Consider the following 23601-nt stretch of genomic DNA (forward strand, 5'->3'; position numbering starts at 1 on the left):
CTGTATACTTGTGGGGCACCCATCATTAGGCATTTTTACACAGAGATCTCACAATAACGTCATAATGAGGACTCGTCTTTATGCTGGCTTTGTTCTTTAACACTGAACCAAACAAAGTAGTACTGCAAAAGTTATCTATAACAATTCAATCTCAGAAACAAAAATTAAAACCTTAGTCCAGCCAAGGCAATGCAAAAAGCAAATAGCAAGGAGAGTGAGAGGTATCACAAAAACAAAAAACAGCTAACCAATGAGCCAAGGAAGGGGGGGGGCTATTTTATATATATATATACATATACATATATATATATATACACACACACACACACACACACACACACATATAAAAACCTCCCTCTCACCCTTTTACGGGTGGTGTGTCTTCCTCAAGTTCGGGTCCTCTACCAGAGGCCTGCGAGTTTGAGGGTTCTGTGCAGTGTCTTAGCGCTTCCTGTTCCTAGGGCCGCAGTCTTCTGGAAAGAGACCTCAGATGTTGTTCCTGAATCTGCTGGAGCCACTCTCCCAGTTTGGCAGTCAATGGCCCTAGTGCTCCCATTACCACTGAGACTACTGTGGATTTCACCTTCCACATCTGATCTAGTTCTTCCCTCAAACCTTGGTATTTCTCTAGCTTCTCATGCTCTTTCTTCCTAATGTTGCTGTATCGCAGGAGTGCTACATCGATCACTACTGCTGTCTTCTGTTCCTTGTTGACAACCACAATGTCTGGTTGGTTAGCCAGCACCTGCTTGTCAGTCTGGAACTTGAAGTCCCACAGGATCTTAGCTCGGCCATTCTCAACCACCTTTGGCCTTGGGGACTTCCAGTCTGTATTCATTATAGATATTCATGTACACTATTCCAGCAACTTGCTTATGCCTTTCAGTGTACATTTTCCCAGCTAGCATGCTACACCCTGCTACTAAGTGCTGGACTTTCTCAGGGGCATCTTTGCACAGCCTACATCTTGGGTCTTCTCTGGTATGGTACACCCCTGCCTCATCTGATCTGGTCCTGAGTGCCTGTTCTTGTGCTGCTATGATCAGAGCCTCTGTGCTGTCCTTAAGTCCAGCCTTTTCTAGCCACCAGTAGGATTTCTCGATATCAGCTACGTCTTCTATCTGTTGATGGTACATCCCATGGAGGGGCTTGATCTTCCATGATACCTCCTCTTCTTCTTCCTCTGCACTCTGTCTTCTGCTGCCTGAGGTGATCACTCTGCATGTCATCCTGGGGGACCCTCTTTCTGATGTCTCATGGATGTTCCTTGTTTGGATAGTGGCCCTGACACTCACTAACCCTCGGCCCCCATATTTTAGTTTATTGTACAGTTTCAGGCTGCTGGACTTTGGGTGGAAACCTCCGTGCATTGTGAGGACTTTCCATGTCCTGATATCTGTGGCCTTTATCTCCTCCTATTATTCCAGCTGGGTAGCTGATGACTGGTAGGGTATACTATGTGTTGATGACTTGGATCTTATTCTTCCTACTGAGCTGGCTCCTAAGGACATGCCTTAATCTTTGGTGGTATGTGGCTGTAGTTGACCTCATTGGTGCCTCCTTGTGCTTTTCATTTGCCTGTGGAATACCCAGGTACTTGTAAGTGCCCTGTATGTCTGTTAATCTGTCATCTGATAATTCAATCCCTTCAGTACTCACCACATTTCCTCTTTTTCTCACCATTCGACCACACTTGTCCAGCCTATGCAGAACAGCAGCTTGCATGGTATATCACCTTGGTATATGCCACATTTGACTGTTACCTGTGTGATTGTCTTTGAGTTGGCCTCTAGTGTTGTTTTTCACTGCCATATTGAGTTCTTGATGAAGGCTATTAGTGTCCTATTGGCTTTGTATAGAGCCAAGCACTTTGTATAGAGCCAAGCACATTGAATCATTGAAGATCAAGCCCCTCCGGGTGTGGGGCATTGAATCATAGGCTTTCTTATAGTCAATCCAGGCTGTGCTCAAGTTGGTCTGTCTGATCTTAGAGTCTTGGGTGACTGCTCTATCAACCAGTCGATGATGCTTTGACCCTCTGGTGTTGTTCCCAGTTCCTTTCTGAGTTTTGCTCATGTATTAAATCATGTGCCCATTCAACTTAGCTACTACGATGTCTGACAGGATTTTCCATGGTGTGGAGAGGCAGGTTATTGGCCGGTAGTCTGAAGGTGTTCTACCTTTGTGGGGATCCTTCATGATCAGTATTGCTCTCCCCTGTGTTAGCCAGTCAAGGTGAGACCCTGATGTTAGCAACTGGCTCATCTGTGTCACCAGGCGATCATGGAGTGCCATTAGCTTCTTCAACCAGTAGGCATGAATCATGTCAGGACCTGGTGTTTTCCAGCTCTTCATGTTTGAGACTCGTCATTGGATGTCGACCACTGTGATGATAACTGGTTCTTGTTCTGGGATATTGCTGTGGTCTGCTCTTAGGCCCACCAGCCACTGGGCATTGGTGTTGTCTGATGCCTCCTTTTCCCATATATTCTTCCAGTATCGCTCAGTCTCTGCTCGGGGTGGGTCTGATGTTTTTCCCTGGTTACTCTGCAGCTGAGAGTACACTTTGGATGGTTCTTTGAGGAACAGACCATTTACTCTTTTGGCTTCTACTTCTCTAGTGGATCTAGTGTTCTACTTCTCTAGTGTACTCTTCAGCCTAGCTAGCTACTTGCTTATGAGTCAGTATGGCAGTAAGTCTCCTACTGGTCCACAGTTCCCACATTCACTTCATATAGCCCGTCTTCAGGGGTTTGCTGTTATAGTAGCATTCCGTTCCAGGTTCTCGACCCCTGTCTATGAACGTCTTGTTCCAGTAGCCAATTTCTCATCAGGTTACCCTGGTTCCCTCAACACTTGACCTTGTCAACCCGGGTGACGTCCGCGCCGGTATGACTTTATCCATGTTATTCTCACTCGTATCTGAGGTAGCAGGCTTGTATAGCATTAGGAGTATAAGCCAGAGACTCTTACTGGAGACTTGTCCCAACCGGGTTTGAACCCACGATCTCTGGCATGGAAATATATTTGCGGCGTCACGTCACATGACACACACGATGACAGGCAAATTATGAGCCGTCTTTTTGACCATTCATGGTCGTTTTAGGTAGATCTTATAACTTGTGCAATTGATCTAAAACTAATTTTAATGCAAATATATGCAATTTTAGGAGCATTCAGGGAGTGGCAGGTCTGTATCTTTTTTCCCACAAAGTTATTAAACTTTGAAAATCCAAAACCGTCAAAATGGTGGCCTTGGTCATTCTAGTGTAAACTTTCTAGTTGTAACAAGCCCTCTAAAATCACTTTACTTTTTAAATTGATTTATTTTTAGCGAGTTGTTCCTTATCCGATGCAAGGGTCTAAGGACAGGACGTTGTGTTGTTGTAAAGCCCCTTGAGGCAAATGTAATTTGTGATATTGGGGTATACAAATAAAATTGAATTGACTTTATATATGCAATTCCATTAAGCGATTTACCTTTCCTCTGACATCTCTCTTGATTGGATCAACAACTGGGCATATTGTTGAGTGCAGCCAGTCTGTGTCACCCTTCATTGATCTGAAAAGACGACAGAGGCTTTTGCCATTTGCCATCGAACTGGACACACGGCTCCACATTTAAAGAGATATAACAGGATGAAAGGATGGACTTCATCCCCCCTGACTTGAACTCACTGGAAGAGAGGTCTGTCAATCTCGCACTTGATTATGGAGTCGAACTAGAAAATGAGGCCAGTAGGTAATGAGTCGAACTAGAAAATGAGGCCAGTAGGTAATAAGAAGGGCATGAGGAGGGAGAACATTTTCATCCCACCTAAATGATACCGCGCTCCTGTCATTCACTTGTTATATGTCTACATTGTTTTATGTCACTGCTTGGAAAACACCATCCCAAATGATTCACGTTTTACCATTACTTCTGACACTTTCATGAATTTTGTCCTCCCTAATGATTCATAGGCCGAATTTGCTGCGCAATGACTCCTGGGATATGCTTCAGGATCCCCGCGACCCTGAGAGCAGGATAAGCGGTTTGGATAATGGATGGCTGGATGAATATTGGGTTTTTGTGTGAAATTAGAAAAAAACACAGTCCCTAGGTGGGACTGTGTGTGTGTATGTGTTTGTGTGTGTGTGTGGGGGGGGGGGCTGTGATGGCCTGGCAGCTTGTTCAGGGTGTCTCCCCGCCTGCCGCCCAATGACTGCTGGGATAGGCTCCAGCATCCCTGCAACCCTGAGGGCAGGATAAGCAGTTTGGACAATGAATGAATAAATATATGCGACACGGTGGCCCATAGGTTAGCGCTGTTGCCTCACAGCAAGAAGGTCCTGGGTTTGGATAACCCCGAGGTTATCCAACCATGGGGGTCATCCCAGGTCATCCTCTGTGTGGAGTTTGCATGTTCTCCACGTGTCTGCAGTGGGTTTTCTCCGGGTGCTCCGGTTTCCCCCACTATCAAAAAGACACGCATGTTAGGGTTAATACTCCTGTCTGTGCCCCTGACCTAGGCAATGGCAACACGAAGCGGAGTTGGTCCCCGGGTGCTGCACGGCGGCTGCCCACTGCTCCTAGCTACACAGCTAGGATGGTTTAAATGCAGAGTGTATTTTCCCCACAGGGATTAATAAAGTATCTCAAAATCCAAAAAAAAAAAAAAAAAGATCCCGAGGCTGTCAAAGGAAGGAGCCAGATCCAAACTAAATGACTCCTCACGAGCCTCTCACTGCTCTCTCCATCTCTCTCTGACTCTCTCTCTTTTTCTCTGCCTGCCTTTAATTTCTCCCATTCAGTTTCCGATAGCCCCCTCTCATTTTAATGCTTCTATCTGCTCTGCCTTCTATGGTCCCCAGCCTGGTGATTTTTGCCGTGGGAACAAAAGAAAGATTATAAATTGGTCCCTAATAAGACACCACATTCAGACACAGCCGGGGTTACTGCTACGTCTACGCTCCGAACTCTCAGTTCACTACACACAAGTTATTTCACCCACTGGTTTGGCTTTGGCAAAAACCTCCACAATGTTTTGGGATTTTTCTTCCCTCACTTTTTAATACTGTTTTTGACAACTATTATTTTCTCTCACCATTAGGGGGATTGATTTGTCTTCCTTAGCCCACATTTTAAATCCTCCTCTACAGACCTCTGAAGTGTTTCTGTCAATGTGGAGCTCTCAGGCGACATCTGAATCCATTAGTTTTTTTGCCTATGCTGCAAATGAACAACGTGTTTGGATCCTGTTTATCAATAAATCTGCTTTGGAGATATATTGGGTATTGTATATTTTATCACGTTGGTGAATTTTCAAGTTATGTTTCTAAAAACCATGGCGCTAATAAAGTGTCGACAGGCTACAAGAGGGACCACTAGTAGCATCGTGTATGTGACGCTGGTAGACATCACGGGCTAATACAAATACAGCTTTTTCTAAGCTAACTACTGCTAGTGATTTCTTAATGCAGCTTCAACCCCGATCAAAATCACACCAATATGCAAATACAAAAGAGAGCAACACTTAGAACAAAAAGAGTCGATATTAGTTTTGGACTTAGTTAGAGGCAACTACTTTACAACCCTTTGGATTTTTACGTTTGATGGAAACGGTTCGATCCGTAACTTCGCATTTGGTTGAAAATTTTACTTTTCATTTTAGAAGTCTTCGTATTGCATAATGACCCAAAGCTTGAAGACACCTCTGCTCATGTGAGATTGTACTTAATCCAGGGTTAAATTGTAATTTGATAAGATTCAATGGCTGGAAAGGGACAACTGTGGTTGGTTAGTGACCAGCACATGTCTTTATGGTTATTAATTCAACCTAATAGCCAGCTAGGTCGGATGTGCTTTCATTTGGCAATAGCAGAATAATGTTACTGATGGTCTCATGCCATAAGGGTTGCTTTAATACCATATACCACTGAAAAAAAAAAGAGAGAAAAAAACACCTGGGGAGGTCCAGGTAGCGTAGCAGTCTATTCCATTGCCTACCAACACCAACACAGTGATCCTGGTTCCAATCCCCGTGTTGCCTCCGGCTTCGTCAGGCGTCCCCACAGACACGATTGGCCGTGTTTGCAGGTGGGAAGCTGGATGTGGGTACGTGTCCTGGTCGCTGCACTAGAACCTCCTCTGGTCGGTCAGGGCACCTGTTTGGGGGGGGGGGGCACTGGGGGGGGAATAGCATGATCCTCCGATGCGCTACGTCCCCCTGGCGAAACTCCTCACTGTCAGGTGAAAAGAAGCGGCTGGCAACTCCACATGTATCGGAGGAGGTATGTGGTAGTCTGCAGCGCCTCCCTGGATCAGCAGAGGGGGTGGAGCAGAGATCGGGACAGCTTGGAAGAGCGGGGAGAAAAACAGGGAAAAAAATCCCCCCAAAAAAGAAAGACCTGATTTTTTTGTGAGTTTCTGTGGTGGTGTTGGGTTGCTGACGTAATCACATTGGTAAACATTTCATTTCAAATGGATTTCTGTGATTTTAAGGGCTACAACAGCGTTGTAATCACCAGTATCCCCAAATGTGTTAGAGAAAACAAGACAGTCTTCAAGGTTGCAATTCCAATACCCTACATTTTGAAGTTCTTAAACAAAGGAAAAAAAATGATCTGATGATGATAAGACATACATGAGGATGGGTGAGTCTGAAATGAGGGCCGTATCAGCCAGCATACACAGAGTCTCGTCTGAGCTAAATTAGAGATAACAACGGCACTTCTCTTCTCCTCCTGCTACTCGTCTCCTCGTCATCCTTCAGTTCTTTTCTCTCCTCCTCCCAGCTCCCCACACCTACTATGTGGTTGAATAGTGTTTGAGACTGCTAATGAGTATTAGGCAGTCTGCTGTGTGATAACAGGCTAACATTGTATGATGGACTGTACTGGTGTGCGTGTGTGTGTGTGTGTGTTTTTGTAATTAACTCGGTAGTGTGTTAATGAGTATGAGTGCCTGTGCATCCCCCAGTGTGTGGAGATAATACATGGCTAAGATCTAAGTGTAAATGAATGATGGAGTATCAGAGAGTAAAAGAGAGAGAGAGAGAGAGAAGAGACAGAGGGAGGGAGAGATATGGAAAAGGAGGCATTTTAAGATTAGGATTCGGTTTCCTCTCGGCGTTAGCGTTAATGCCAAGTCTCGGGGTTCATACTTGACAGCTAAGCCCCATTAATGACTATTCTGAGTGGGCCATTGAGTCTTTGCCCTACATCCATCACATCATTAATTCCACCAATCGTATGATTTACACAGATCATTTAAACTGGTTAGGACCCATCACAGGACCATATACATCATTCTGGAGGAAATCTTTACCCCTCGGACCTGGTGCTCGAAGCTGTGCAACAGCCCCTGCTCTCTTAAATCCATTTACCACAACGTGGATCAAGCAAAATGATGATGTGAAATAAACTACATGGTTACCCAGGACAAGGTAGGAAACACACCGCATGGTGTCCACAAACTACCGTGTGTGGAAACTATCATACCTGGCATTCAGATGAATCTTGCTGTGTGGGAATGTTTGGCAATAATAAGGAGATGGGAAGGGTTGCAATTCTTTTAGATTACCCAAAGTGCACTGAAGATGAAGAAGGTCAATCTAGTCCCCCCCCACCCCTTTTATCTCCCCAATTGTGTCAGGCCAATTACCCCACTCTTCCGAGCCGTCCCAGTCTCTGCTCCACCCCCTCTGCCAATCCGGGGAGGGCTGCAGACTACCACATGCCTCCTCCGGGAGGATCACGTTATTGCCCCCAGCCCCCCCCCCCCCAGACAGGCACCCCGACTGACCAGAGGAGTCGCTAGTGCAGCGACCAGGAGACATACCCACATCCGACTTCCCACCCACAGACACGGCCAATTGTGTCTGTAGGGACTCCCGACCAAGCTGAAGGTAACACGGGGATTCGAGCCAGCGATCCCCGTGTTGGAAGGAAACTACGCGACTCGGACACCCATGGTCAGTCTAGTTTACATGGTCATATTTCTGGGAAGCATGTTACACTTTTTTTTTCTCCTTATATGTTCACCAGGTTTTTCTTGTAAAAGCACAGTCCTGCTTACGTGATGCTAGTGTTTAGCTAACATACTAACGTTGTCGGGAGCCTCGTGATGCTAAAGTCATGGCTCTGTAGTTGTGCATCAGTTTCAGATACACTGAAACATTACATACATATGATACACATAAAACTGAAACAGAGACATCTGAACTCTTCAAAGTCTTTAAAAAAAGCTCTTTAAAAGTCAAAGCTAGGCCTGAATTATTTACACATTATTATCATTCACGTGAATATGCTGATAACGTTAAGTTAGACGCTCGACTAAAAATGTCAGATACCCTCTATTAGTTTATCCTCTTGACAAAAAAATACAGCAGCTGCCATCCAAAGAACTGTTGGCAAATTAAATGGAAATTGATGTACAAGATGAAATGTTGCCTTGTCCTCCTCTTGCTTACAGAACTATACAAGCTGCGGGGCGTCTGGGTAGCGTAGCAGTCTATTCCGTTGCCTACAACAAGAGGATCTCCGGTTCAAATCCCCGTGTTACCTCCGGCTTGGTCGGGCATCCCTACAGACACAATTGGCCGTGTTTGGGAGTGGGAAGCTGGATGTGGGTATGTGTCCTGGTCGCTGCACTATCGCCTCCTCTGGTTGGTCGGGGCGCCTGTTCAAGGGAGAGGGGAAACGGGGGGGGAATAGCGTGATCCTCCCGCATGCTATATCCCCCTGGTGAAACTCCTCACTGTCAGGTGAAAAGAAGCAGCTGGCGACTCCACATGTATCGGAGGAGGCACGTGGTAGTCTGCAGCCCTCCCCGGATCGGCAGAGGGGGCGGAGCAGAGACCGGGACGGCTTGGAAGAGTGGGGTAATTGGCCAGATACAACTGGGGAGAAAAAATTCCAAAAAAAAAAAACCACACACACAAAAAAAGAACTACACGAGCTGTAATTGTATTGAAAAATTATGCAAATTTTGACAGCAATTTGAGTGACACCACCTAAAAATCACTGGTTCATCTCTGGCGACCCCATTCAAAACTTTCTGCAGGCGCTCTGGCCTCCTTGGCTTTATAATAACTTGACAGAGGAGCTCGGGAGGAACAAAATTAAAATCATCTGTTTGATTCCTTCTAGAAACATCATTTCTTGTTAAGTATATCATTTTGGTTTTTTTATGTTTGCTTTTTTTTTTTAGATAACCTATTTTCTAAAAGAAATATACATTTATTCTGGTTTCCTCATTTTTTTGTGCTTGGTCTATTGTGTTTATCTTTGGCTAATAAACACTCTCGTTTTTCAGAGGGGCTACATAAATTAAGATTATTATTACTATCTGGGCATTCACTCTATTTCAGCTACAGGTTCTTGGTATTTACATGTCTATCGCATTTTCTTGGTTTTTTTAATTCTTCTTCTTCTTCTTCTTCTTCTTCTTCTTCTTCTTCTTCTTCTTCTTCTTCTTCTTCTTTCAGCCTTTTCCCATTTTCAGGGGTCGCCACAGCAGATTTTACAGTTTCCATCAGGACCCTGTGAGGGCACAGCACCGACGCTGGCCATTGTTAATGCGGGCCTCGACCGATCCAATATGGTCTTGTCAGTCTGCACACTGATTTGGCAAAATGTTACATCGGCTGCCCTTCCTGACACAACCACTAACTCTATGGACGGGGGCACAGGTAAAGCGCTGGATGCCATCTCAGTATTCATGGACTTGCACCCTTTCTGCTTTACCCATCCCTGGATTTAATTTAGATGTGACCTGCTCAAGGTCGGATTACCAATTCTGACTGTTTTCAGTCATGGGCAATATAATATTAGTCTCTCCAATAAGTCGCTAAACCTCTGTTCGCCATCTGAGTGTGCAGCCTGGCCACCATGGAGCTGGTTGCACAAAGGTATGTTAGTGTCACAACGTCCACCAGTTCATCAACCAGTCCATCTAGTTCATAACCTCAGCCATAATCTCTTCTTTACTGAATCACCAGTTATTGCCAGATCACTAATCTCCCTGTCATTTCAGATCCCGTCTCCCTTTCCGACTTGGCCATCACACCACTCCCCTCTCCCGGTTTTCCCTTCCCAGCTCCTAACCTACAGCTCATTCCCACCAATCAGCCCCCACTACTTATTCCAGTCCCTTTTCACTAGTCCCCTGCCAGATTATCTAGTGTGTTTTGCCGCCTAGCTAGCCAGCATTATCTCTGTATTTGACTCTTTTGCCTGATTTCTGGACTATTTGCTTTCAAACCCCAAAACACACTGCGCCAGAAGTTGGTCCACCCCAAAAACTGGATCCCCCTCGGCACAAACAGAGCAGTATAGTGTACGCTGTTAAGTGTCGGGAGGATTGCCGTGACTTGTACATTGGGGAAACTAACACAGGAGCGCTAACACGTCAGGCCAGGACTCTGCAGTCTACACCCATCTACAGGCCAGTGGCCACTCTTTCAAAGATGAGGATGTGCAAATCCTTGATAGAGAGGAACGATGGTTTGAACGGGGAGTCAAAGAGGCCATCTATGTGAAGAGTGAACGGCCATCCCTGAACGGGGCGGGCTAAGAGTACATCTGTCACCATCTTACAATGGTGTGATTGCAAACATTCCCAATTCCTCTGTGAATAGTACACATGGCCATTGAAACTCGACTTAATGGTCACGCCCATATTTGCACATGAAATTGATCGTTGGTTTCGGTCGTTATGCACCTGTATTGTTTATAAGGGTGGGGATACCTGCACCTAGTTTAGACTGAAGAGGTCACTTAGATGAGTGATGAAATGTATCTGTTAATAAACGTTGTATCCAGATGAACTGATTCAACCATCTTTGATTTTCTTACCCGGATTATTGAGCACGTATAAAGACATATCTGGACTACGTTTCTTCTGCCTGTCCCTTGTCTGCTCTGGTTGCCTGTTTTGAACGGACTCCCCTGTAACCTGAACTGTGTATGAACGTGTTTTCCCAGCTGCCCCCAATCTGCACTGGTTGCCAATCGAACTGATTTCCCGGCATGCTGACCTCTGCCTGACTCTTGACCAAAGTAAACAGTTTTGTGACCTACCGCTGCTTGTCTGTGAGTCGTGAATCTGGCTCTCATCTGCCAGCTTCTCCTAAATCATTACAATTAGACTGGTCTATGGATAGACAAGTGTTCATTTTGCTTTTAGACTTGTCTCATATAAATTAGAGTTGCGCAAAAATAAGGATGGACTAAATGTAAGGCTAACAAATTAGCCGCTCGAACACCAGGCTAGCTCACAGGCTAACTAAGAGGTATTTTTCCATGGGAACAATCAATTACACCTGCTGGAAACTGACAAAAAAGAGGAAAACATGGCTTATAATTTTTGCTTTTTGATACCAACATTATAGAATGAGCAATGAGAAAGGAAATAGTTTTTAGACACACTTATCACTAATTTTCCTCACAAAATGGTTTTTTTGCTGGAGTGAAGAGCTCAGCAGCTTAAAGTTGTTGCTTTGTCGGCCTTTTTTTTCTTTCTTTTTTTTAGCTTGAAAAGAGTCTTAATTCAGGGGCATCTGGGTGGTCTATTCCCTTGCCTTCCAACATAGAGATCGCCGATTCGAATCCCCATGTTAACTCAGGCTTGGTCGGGCGTACCTGCAGACACAATTGGCCGTGTCTGTGGGTGAGAAGCCAGATGTGGGCATGTGTCCTGGTTGCTGCACTAGCACCTTCTCTGGTCGGTCGGGGTGTCTGTTCAGGGGGGGGGGGGGGCTGGGGGGAATAGCGTGATCCCCCCATGTGCTACAGTCCCCTGGAGAAACTCATTGTCAGGTGAAAAGAAGTGGCTGGCGACTCAACATGTATCGGAGGAGGCGTGTGGTAGTCTGCAGCCCTGCCCGGATTGGCATAGGGGGTGCAGCAGCAACTGGGATGGCTCGGAAGAGTGAGGTAATTGGCCAGATACAATTGGGGAGAAAAAGGGGACGGGGAAGAAGTCTTAATTTACCCAGCATACAAAGTGAATTAGTCCAACTACAAAAATCAGACAAGTTAGACGTCTAGCCAAAGTCTGGTTATGTGCGGGATCTAAGCCAGAGTCAAATCTATCTTTGTGCAATGACCTATATGATGACATTGAGTATAGCAGCTGAACCTCCTTTACAGAGCTACAGTATAAAATAACCAATAAAATACCTATAAAATTGTTAATGTCTTTAAAGAAAAGGTATTGTGGAGGCTTCTCCCCTTGTAGGGCATTTTTGGCATTCCTACCTGCTATGTCAGCCTTAAAGGTTTTGAGTTTGTTCGATTTTTTTTCTTCCTGTTAACTCTGGATTAAGATTAAATGGCTTTACATTAGTTACACATTAGCTGTCTTCAAGGGTACTCTCCAGGCATCTAAGAGCGGGCGATGTCAGTGTGGATGTGATAAACTTGTGCGAGCGTATCTGAAGGCCTTGAAGTCTGCAGCGCTGACGGAGCTCCTGACCTTATTGATTTGGTGCACGTGTTTCTTTCATCGTTTCAATACATATGCATGCCCTCCACTTGGGGCTGTCTGGAAACCATGTGAGGAGGTAAAAGTTCGTTTGAGTCACAGAATGAATTGATCTTGCTCCGACTTTTCTGACTGTGATGACAAAAGCATTGAAACAGATGAAATAGGGAAAAGGCGGGAAAAACAAATGTGGCAGTGATGTGTGCCTGCTAGTGCAATTCAGAAAGCATTATCAAGAGTGGACATATAACTGGAACTGGCAGCGTTTAAGCACAATGATTTATTGGTGTAATCAATGCCAATGTGTTGTGCCAATACATCATTTTTAATGTGGTGTGTCAGTGACACTTATTTTATAGTTGGTGATGTGCCGCCTTTCTCCACTGGGTATTTAAATGTTTTTGATGTTCAGCTTTTGTTGGACGCACACTTTTCTCTTCTCAAATACAATTAGACATCCAGCAATTATCCATTATCCAAAACCGCTTATCCCAATTAGGGGATGCTGGAGCCTATCCCGGCAGTCACTGGGCGGCAGGCAGGGAGACACCCTGGACAAGCCGCCAGTCCATCACGGGGCTGACACATTCACACCCAGGGACAATTTAGTATGGCCGACTCACCTGACCTACACCGCAGACACGGGGAGAACATGCAAACTCTACACAGAGAACAACCTGGGATGACTCCCCCCCCCCAAGGTTGGACAACCCCGGGGTTCGAACCCAGAACCTTCCTGCTGTGAGACGACCACACTAACCGCTGCGCCAGCGTGCAGCCCCTAACGGGCCCGAGCCAGATGAGAACCCAGGCCGCTGTGGTAAGGACTCAGCCTTATGTGGTACGCGCTCTACCAGGTGAGCCACTGGGGCGCCGGTATTGAGCCAATTAGGCATTATATATCTTATATTAATACCTATTGATACCTGAAATCAATACCTGGATTTGCCTTCAGATGTGCCTTTTTTTTTTTTTTTTTGATTTTCTCCGAGCCGTCCCAGTCGTTGCTCCACCCCCTCTGCTGATCCGGGGAGGGCTGCAGACTACCACATGCCTCCGCCGATACATGTGGAGTTGCCGGCCCCTTCTTTTCAACTGACAGTGAGGAGTTTCTCCAGGGGGACGTAGCGCATGGGAGGATCACGCTGTTCCCTCCAGTTCCCCCTCCACCCTGAGCAGGTGCCCTGACTGACCAGAGGAGGTGCTAGTGCAGCGACCAGGACACATAACCACATCCGGCTTCCCACCTGCAGACACGGCCAATTGTGTCTGTAGGGATGCCCGACCAAGCCGGAGGTAACACGGGGGTTCGAACTGTTGATCCCCGTGTTGGTAGGCAACAGAATAGACTGCTAAACTACTCAGACGCCCAGATGTACCTTTTACGATTTCAGCTATGTCCATTTTCAGTGTCTGTCACTTGTTGTGCTTGTTTTGGTAAACTCTATCTGCCCCCAGGATCGACTCTCGCTCATTGTCTGTGCTGTGTGTTATCGCCACCGTCACTGAGTCCTGATATTCCCTTATGCACACTTCATTTAAAACCATGAAATATTCAATAATGACGGCCGCGACATTGGCTCAGAGGTAGAGCAGGTCGTCTGGTAACTGGAGGGTTGTCGGTTCGATCCTCGGCTCCTCCTTGCAAAAATGCCGAGCTGTCCTTGAGCAAGACATTTAACCCCTAACTTCTCTCGATGAGCTGGTTATTACCTTGCATGTCTGTCAACACTGTCAGTGTGTGTGTGTGTGTGTGTGTGTGAGTGGGTGGGTGGGTGAATGTGAAGCATTCATTGATTGTAAAGCACTTTGAGTGGCTGCCGCCGGTAGAAAAACTCTACATAAATGCAATATATTTACCATGAAATTAATTTGCTAAACCCTAGAGGGGAGTGCCCTGAGAGCAGGGGGTCAGCATCAATATGCAGGTGGTACTACGTCAGTGGCTTTTTATCAAAGCACACAGACACCAGCGAAGAGGCAACGCTGGGCAGAATATCAATGTTCAGCCGCGGTGCTTTCTACCGACAAAACACACTGGGTATGAAAAGTCGTCGAAAGTCAACAGATAATCCACAAGTGTTTATCATAAACAAACATGCATCTGTTTTTTAGGCATCAGCCCTACGGTGACTGAATGTACATGAGAGGTTTAGAGGTCTGTATATGTGTAATGCATTGTGGGATGCAGCTCCTATGCAGCGTAACACAAATCTGACTTCAGCGGACCGATCAGGCCGTTTGTTCCACACAGCTGACTGGAGGCAGGCTGACAGCAGCAGGCTGACAGCAGCAGGCTGTATGACTGACACCTACAGGCAGGTGAGGGAGCAAGACGGACGGGGAGAGGAGCGAGCGAGGCAGACAGACGGGTGGTGCAGCATCTGTGGATGTGTGTTTGTGGTTACGTGTGTTTATTTGCTAATGTGTGTATAACACATGTGAGTGTCCATGTTTGTGTATTTGTATGTGTGTGTGTGTGTGTGTGTTTTTGTGTAGATGCAAAATTGCATAAAAACTACCAAGTGGGGTGTTTGGGTAGCGTAGCGGTCTATTCCGTTGCCTACCTACACGTCCTGGGTGCGACGTTAAACTGCAACCGTCGGGTGCTCGGCGACTAAACCGGCACCCCCACTACAATCCTTGGGTTGTGGTGAGGAGGGTGTGTGGACACCCAGCAGGACTAACAACAAAACCTGTCAAAGGTCGGATGAGTTCCTCTATGAACCAACAGCCATCCATACCTGGAGAGGGGATAGGGACCACCACGTACTCCCCCCTACTGAAACACAATGATGACTCGGCCGTTGAGGCATCAGCTGTGCTCCTACATCCTCCATAGGTTACAGAACTGATGATGATGATGATGACCTACACAGGGATCCTGGTTCGAATCCCTGTGTTGCCTCCGCCTTGGTCAGGCGTCCCTACAGACACAACTATCTATGTCTGCGGGTGGGAAGCTGGATGTGGGTATGTGTCCTGATCGCTGCACTAGCGCCTCCTCTGGTTGGTCGGGGCACCTGTTCGGGGGGGGGAGGGGGGACTAGGTGGAATAGTGTGATCCTCCCACGCGCTACATCTCCCTGGCGAAACTCCTCACTGTCAGGTGAAAAGAAGCGGCTGGTGACTCCACGTGTATGGGAGGAGGCATGTGGTAGTCTGCAACCCTCCCCGGATCAGCAGAGGGGGTGGAGCAGCAACGGGGATGGCTCGGAAGAGTGGGGTAATTGGCTGGATACAATTGGGGAGAAAAAGGGGTGGGGGAGTACTAAGTATCTTTTCAGTGGAACGTACTGAAAACATAAATACTGGTCCAAAGATAAAGTACCAGAATCAGAATCATGTTTATTGGCCATGTAGGTCATAAGTCATATAGTGTTACACAAGCAGTCAGCCAAACACTATCTCTCTCTCTCTCACTTTCACTCTCTCTAACACACACACACACACACACACACACACACACACACACACACACACACACACACATCAGCTTAGAGCAATTTATTTGTCAGTCTCCTCTTGTCAACTGGCTGGTTCTGGCTCATAGCGTGAGTAAATCAGCATGGAGACCGACCATATGCTCCCCCCACCCCTCCCCCTCGTCCCCACTTAACTCCATGCTGGGCTTTACCACTCTATGTGACAGATGATGTGGCTGCAGTTCACCAAACCACATTGTTTCATCATGAGGAAGCTACAGAACCACTGGCGGTGGCCTACATGGCTGCGCTCTTCACACACCAGACACACGTCTCTCTGCTGCAATTATGGAGGCGGACCATTTTATTACAAGTCTAACCGATGTCGACGATTACTTTACTATGACCATACATTTCAGCTGATGTAGACAACGGCCCAATTATTGACCTTCAACTCTAGTTGGTGTAGACTGGTTATATTTTCATGACTGGTTAAAACTATCATACTTAAGAATAATGTACTGTGTACTACACGATGCATTTGACTGTCTTACCTCTGGGACAGGAATAAAGTATTATCCACAGTGTACTCTACATACTGCATACTACATACCATTCACACTGTCCCCTTCCAACAGGACAGGTATATGTATTACCCACAGTGTAATCTATAGACTGTGTACTAACTACCATATTGTACTGTCTTGCCTCCAGGACAGGTATATAATATTAACCACACTGTATTGTACATACTGTGTACTAGATACAGTACTCATACAGTATATGTACTCTGTATTACTTACTAGGGCTGTGTATTGGCAAGTATTTGACGATACGATTCACATCACAATACAAGTGTGACGACTCAGTATAATGATATATCATAATCCTACAAACACTGAGATATGATGCAAAATTTGTCCAAATTTTAGAAAAAATTTTACATGTTAAAATTTTCCAATATGTATTCCAATATGGCGACAGGCATGGATGTAAGTCCATGGATACTGGGATGGTATCCAGTGCTTTACCTGTGCCCCTGTCCATAGAGTTTGTGGCTATGTCAGGAAGAGCATCCGACGTAAAATTTTGGCAAATCATTACGTGGATTGACAAGACCATACCGGATCGGTCAAGGCCTGGGTTAACAACGACCACCATCGGTGCTGTGCCCTCACAGCACCGATGGAAACTATCAAATTTGCTGTGGCGACCCCTGAAAAACAGGGAACAAGCCGAAAGATGAAAAAGAAGAAATTTTCCAATATGCATAAAATGTTAGTAATCAGAGCCATAGCTAGTGTGTCACTGAAAACGTCTGCTGTTGTGGTTCTTTGAAGCACTGTTACAATACTGCACCCACCACCTAGTGTTTAGAGATGTGAACTCCAAAATGACGCTGTGCTGCCATGTCTCTGTGCGTAAATTGATACAATATTGTGAAAGATAGTATCGTGATAGTCGAGTGCAACAATATTTTCTTACACCCCTAGCAAACACTATATTCTTCTGTCTTACCTACGGGACCAGTATATAGTATGGTAGCGTTCACCGCTATTAAATAAAACACACTTCGAAACTTACAACTGAGCGTTGCTTTAGTCAGGGGCGGCTGTTGTAGGTCACAGCCACGCTGTAAACACCGCCATTAAGCCCGACTCACAGGTCCCCTCTCTCTCCCTAGTGCCCCCACTAACCCTCGACCCTGCACCAGTGCACGAACCCCCCCGGGAACTGCAAAACATCTCCCCCAACTATGTATAACTAACACTTATACCCCCCTGGTGAACTTGAACACACTACAATATTATCCCCGGTTTATTGCGCATACTGTGTACTAGGGGTTGCACGGCTTCAGATTTTTTTTAAATCGACTGTTTTGTGATGAAAGTCGAGTCGAACCTGACTAATCGCTGATGGCGTCATGAATAAAACCACGGGTGAAGGGACTGCTTTGCAACAAGCAACAATCTGTATTAGCAAAACTCAATGCATATGTTGACAAGACAGCTCATACACATCATTTACACGGAAGACAAACAACAACAGATTGCAACTCAGCTGCATCAGTGTATGCAAAAATAACCTTTAATGAGCTACAACTCCCTCCCTCCAAACACATGAGGACACAAAACTCAGACAAGATCTAGCCTGTAAGCCTACACAGTCATAGCCCTGCTCAGTCACAGTTTTTGCTTTTTGACCCTGCAGCTAAAGGTCTAATATGTTTCACAATGAAATTCAACCAGGAAATTGGTGATTTGCAGCCATCTTTCCTCTGTCACGGCAGGGCATTGGGTGAAGTTGCCAACTGACTGCTGTGGAGAGGATTTGAGTCGTTCCTCAGCAGCTAGCGTTACCGGATCCCTTTTCAGATGTGCATGGCACTTGTACTTTTGTTGTAATTCAGAAAGGACTTGCATATTTTACAAGTGACAGTAGGACAGGTTTCATTCTTTAGTGAAGTATTTCCACACGCTCGATCAACTGCTACCGCAGGGGTCGGCAACCTTTTGATGTCGCCTGCCACTTGACGAAGTAAAAAATAAAAAATCACAGACCCGAGGGCCAGTTCATTTTCATAATGAACATTTATTGATTTATCTATTTACTGCTGCTGCTTGTCTCCCTGTCTAATTCCTCATGCCAAAAGATATGTCACACACACACACACACACACACACACACACACACACACACACACACACACACACACACACACACACACAAACACACACACACACACACACACATACACACACACACACACACACACACACACACACACAAACACACACACACACACACACACACACACACACACACACACACACACACAAGCGGAATTCCACATTTCCAACCCTGGGCACACGTTACCGACACCTGCGCTACTGGTTTGCTGCGATAACCCGCCACAAGGTTCCTTACCTGTTGTCTTCTCTGAGGTGTTGTTGTTAATATCATAATCATGTGATCAGCGACCAGTTGACATCAAGCTTAAAGCCTCATCACAGAGCAATAAAGTCAACAAGTCGACTAGTCTGTGCAACCCATACATGTACTATGTAGAGCAGCGGTCGGGAACCTATGGCTCGCGAGCCATATATGGCTCTTCCGGTGACGGCATATGGCTCCCAGACAATTTTGAGTTGAAAATTTTTTTTTTTTTCAAAAAAATCAGTTTGGAACTGATTTTAAAATACTTGTGATATTTCTTAATAATACTGTGTCATTTTAAAGTAAACAGAAATTAGTTTTGAAGATAAATTTCACGGGTCACCCGTGGGTCGGGTCGGGCACCAATGGCTCGCGAGCATGTCCGGGTCATTGTAAAGGTGAAGAAATCAATTTTATCAGATAGCCAACTAGTTTATCCGCTTCAACCCTTGTAACGGAAAAGATGGCGGAAAGAAAAAAAGACGATGATTACCGTGCATTCCAGGCTGCGTGGACAGAGGAATTTGCATTTGTGGAGAGAGCAGGATCTGCGGTATGTCTAATATGCAATGATAAAATTGCATCGATGAAACGGTCAAATATAAAGCGGCACTTCGATACGCACCATGCTTCATTTGCATCGAAATATCCAGCGGGGGACAGCAGGAAAAGCGCATGCGAGGAGCTACAGCGGAGAGTGCAGACGAGTCAGCAGCAACTACGTGTGTGGACCAAGCAAGGTGACGGGAATTCCGCTAGCTTTGCGGGGGCTTTGGCAATAGTAAGGAATGGAAAGTCATTCACAGATGGCGAGTATGCCAAAACATTCATGCTTGATGTGGCCAATGAACTGTTTGATGACTTCCCAAATAAAGACAAGATAATCAAACGAATAAAAGACATGCCCCTGTCAGCAAGAACTGTGCACGATCGTAGCATCATGATGGCAAATCAAGTCGAGGAAACACAAATTAAGGACATAAACGCCGGGACATACTTTTCTCTCGCGTTAGATGAGTCAGCAGACGTTAGCCATCTATCTCGGTGCAGTATAATTGCCAGGTATGCTGCAGGTGACACACTGCGTGAGGAAAGCTTGGCTGTTTTGCCAATGAAAGGGACAACAAGAGGAGAGGATTTATTCACGTCTTTCATGGAGTTTGCTAAAGAAAAAAAACTACCGATGGATAAACTTATTTCTGTCTGTACTGATGGTGCACCCTGTATGTTGGGGAAGAACAAAGGATTTGTAGCGCTTCTCCGTGAACATGAAAAGAGAGCCATCCTAAGTTTTCATTGCATCCTGCACCAGGAGGCGCTTTGCGCTCAGACGTGTGGCCAGGAGCTTGGCGAGGTGATGTCTCTGGTCATTCGAGTGGTCAACTTTATTGTTGCCCGAGCTTTAAATGATCGCCAGTTTAAAGCTCTGTTAGAAGAAGTTGGGAATCATTATCCCGGTCTGCTTTTACACAGCAACGTGCGGTGGTTGTCAAGGGGGAAGGTGCTCAGCCGTTTTGCAGCTTGCCTGAGTGAAATCTGGACTTTTCTTGAAATGAAAGGCGTCAAGCATCCTGAGCTAGACAACACTGACTGGCTCCTGCAGTTTCACTATCTCGTGGACATAACTGGCCATCTGAACCAGCTCAATGTGAAAATGCAAGGTATTGGAAATACAATCTCATCCCTTCAACAAGCAGTGTTTGCATTTGAAAGCAAGCTGGAAGTCTTTCTCAGGGACATTGAAACAGGTCGTCTTCTGCACTTTGAAAGACTGCAACAATTTAGAGATGCATGCTTAGCAAGTGACTCCACTCAACATCTGGATCTCCAGCAGCTAGCTGGCTTTACGTTCAATCTCCTGCAGTCATTCAAAGCACGTTTTGGAGAATTTCGTGCGCGCACTGGTCTTTTCAAGTTCATCACTCATCCACATGAGTGTGCAGTGGACAAAATCGACCTGACATGCATCCCCGGGGTCTCTATCGGAGACTTTGAGCTGGAAGTTGCTGACCTGAAGGCATCAGACATGTGGATGAGTAAGTTCAAGTCACTTAATGGAGAGTTGGAAAGTCTTGCGCGACAGCGAGCAGAGCTGGCGAGGGAACACAAGTGGACAGAAATTAAAAATCTTCAACCTGAAGACCAGCTGATTCTTAAAACTTGGAACGAGCTTCCTGTGACATACCACACAATGCAGCGTGTGAGTATTGCCGTATTGACCATGTTTGGCTCTACATATGCATGTGAACAGTCTTTCTCGCATATGAGGAACATTAAGACCAACCTACGCTCACGTTTAACTGATGGAAGCCTCAACGCCTGCATGAAGCTCAACCTCACCACGTATGAACCAGACTACAAGGCCATCAGCAAAACCATGCAGCACCAGAAGTCGCATTAAAAGTAAGACATATTTAATTTATTATACGTTAAAAATACTATATGGCTCTCAATGAAATATATTTAGAAATATTTGGCTTTTATGGCTCTCCCAGTCAAAAAGGTTCCCGACCCCTGATGTAGAGCATTGTACTGTGTCCCTACCTCCAGGACAAGTGTCTCTTGTTCCACTTGCTCTGAGGGGTCAGGGCTCGTCTCCTCCTCCCCGTCATCTCTCCTGTTTCTAAAACATCAGGTAGAGAACACCTGGGAGTCTTCATTAGACCCAGTGTGGCCTGGTCTGGAATAGAATAGAATAGAATATTTCTGTTGATACCTGGTGTGGTCTGTGGCAATCACAATGAAAACAGTTAATGAATATAATATAATATAATATAAAAGTTGTGAGTTGGATCAGAGGACAGATGTAAAATATCAAACGTTAATTAAAACATAAATACATATCATTAGTTGCAGGTGTGAGCACATTATAAAACTCTTGCTTGCATTTTGCCCTCATCATACATCACTCTCCTTAAAACTGATAGAATGCATATGCATGACACATACACACATTTTTCACTCTGATAATCAACCCCCCTACACACATACAGACACACACACACACACACACACACACACACACACACACACACACACACACAAGCAGAATTCCACATGTCCAACGTGACACCTCCCCTCCTCCCCCCAGCACACACACCCACATACCGAAGACGCCGGTCTCCTCCAGCCCTCCAAACTTCTGCATGGCTTTAATGGCCTTGGTGAGCGCCTCCTTGGTTTGAAGTTGACCAGTCACTGGGTCAGGGGGCGGGAGGTAACCAAACTTACTCAGCCAATCCTGAGGGACACACAGACGACACACAGAGACTTACAAAATCATCCCAGACATCCCAAAGCCATCTCAGACATTCCCAACATTGCCAGTGTTTAGACCGTGTGACACCTGTTCATGTTAACTGTCAGTCCAGAGAGCCCCCACACACAAACATACATGTCCTGTAAGGGCTTTGGCAAATCCACACCTGTTAGTATGTTTGAGAGTCTGTGCTATACGCATATGGCTGACAGTGCATGAACATGTGCAGTTTGATAAACCCCAACGATGAGTGGGAATAAGGAAAATGTCCCTCAATACTCAAAGTAGCATATGTGTTGTGTTAGGGGATATGTATGTATATTTCTTTGGTTCTTGGGTCTAGATTCCTCATGCCAAAAGATCTGTGTTCCACACACACACACACACACACACACACACACACACACACACACACAGTGTTATGCAAACACTTCCATATAAGCTGCTTGTTAAACTAAATACTCTAACACCTAAATGTTGACGGTTCGAACAGGACACGTTTGGTTCTTTCAAGTTCTTACCAATCAGCCGACACAGTCAGTGACTTTACAGCACAATAGATCGTACAATGTGTATGTTGTATTACTACGTGAATTATCATGAATGAACTGAGAGTGGGTGTATGTATGAGTGTATTTCTTGGTGTGTGTGTGTGTGTGTGTGTGTGTGTGTTAGGGTTGGGACTCACAGAGTAACTCACGATACGATAGTATCGCGATACGTTGCCCACGATAACGGTAGTATCACGATACAGCGGTTCTGCGATACTCGATACACTGCAGGACAATCATCTACGATACATCAACATATCTGTGTAACTCTAGAAAAGATACCCCTAACAAGGCAAAAAGCAGGAATTGTGTATTCACTGCATTGTGTTGTCAAGTTTCACAGAATTTGACAACTGAAATGAAACAATGTACAACAAAGTGCATAGTCTGAGTTTAGTACCTCTTTAACGCACAAACACTCCGTGTGTGTGTGAATGGGTGAGTGTGAGACATACTTTGTAAAAAAAAGCGTTTTGAGTTGTGGTAGACTAGAAAAGCGATATATAAAATGCAGTCCATTTACACACACACACACACACACACACACACACACACACACACACACACACACACACCAGCAACTTGTCCATGTCCACGTGTGCCATCATTCTTCCTTCATTCAGCTTTTTCCCTGTTTTTCAGGGGTCGCCACAGCAGATTTTACAGTTTTGGCAAAATTTTACGTCGGATGCCCTTCCTGACACAACCACTAACCCTATGGACGGGGGCACAGGTAAAGCGCTGGATGCCATCCCAGTATTCATGGACTTGCGCCCATGCCTGTCGCCATACCACGTGTGCCATCATTCCAATGTAAAATAGCCATGAAGTGGTAAAAGGCCTAATTGCCAGAAAGCATAACAGTTCTGGGGTTAAAACGTTTAAAGGAAGGATACAACTACACCTCACTAAAATATTTTCATTGTGTAAATTAACTTTACAGAAAACTAAAATGAAACA

General features: G+C 45.5%; 1 protein-coding gene across 1 annotated transcript in view; it reads right to left on the reverse strand.

The window, feature by feature from the left end:
- LOC130121962 (matrix metalloproteinase-17-like) overlaps window positions 1-21994 on the reverse strand; it is an 84870-nt gene extending 62876 nt beyond the window's left edge. Inside the window, 2 exon segments of the mRNA XM_056290954.1 lie at window positions 21376-21511; window positions 21940-21994. Of these exon segments, the coding sequence (XP_056146929.1) occupies window positions 21376-21511; window positions 21940-21979 (176 nt within the window). The 5' untranslated portion in view covers window positions 21980-21994.
- Window positions 21995-23601: the final 1607 nt, after the last annotated feature.

This window comes from Lampris incognitus, chromosome 12 (genome assembly GCF_029633865.1).
Source record: "Lampris incognitus isolate fLamInc1 chromosome 12, fLamInc1.hap2, whole genome shotgun sequence".
Taxonomy (NCBI): Eukaryota; Metazoa; Chordata; class Actinopteri; order Lampriformes; family Lampridae; genus Lampris; species Lampris incognitus.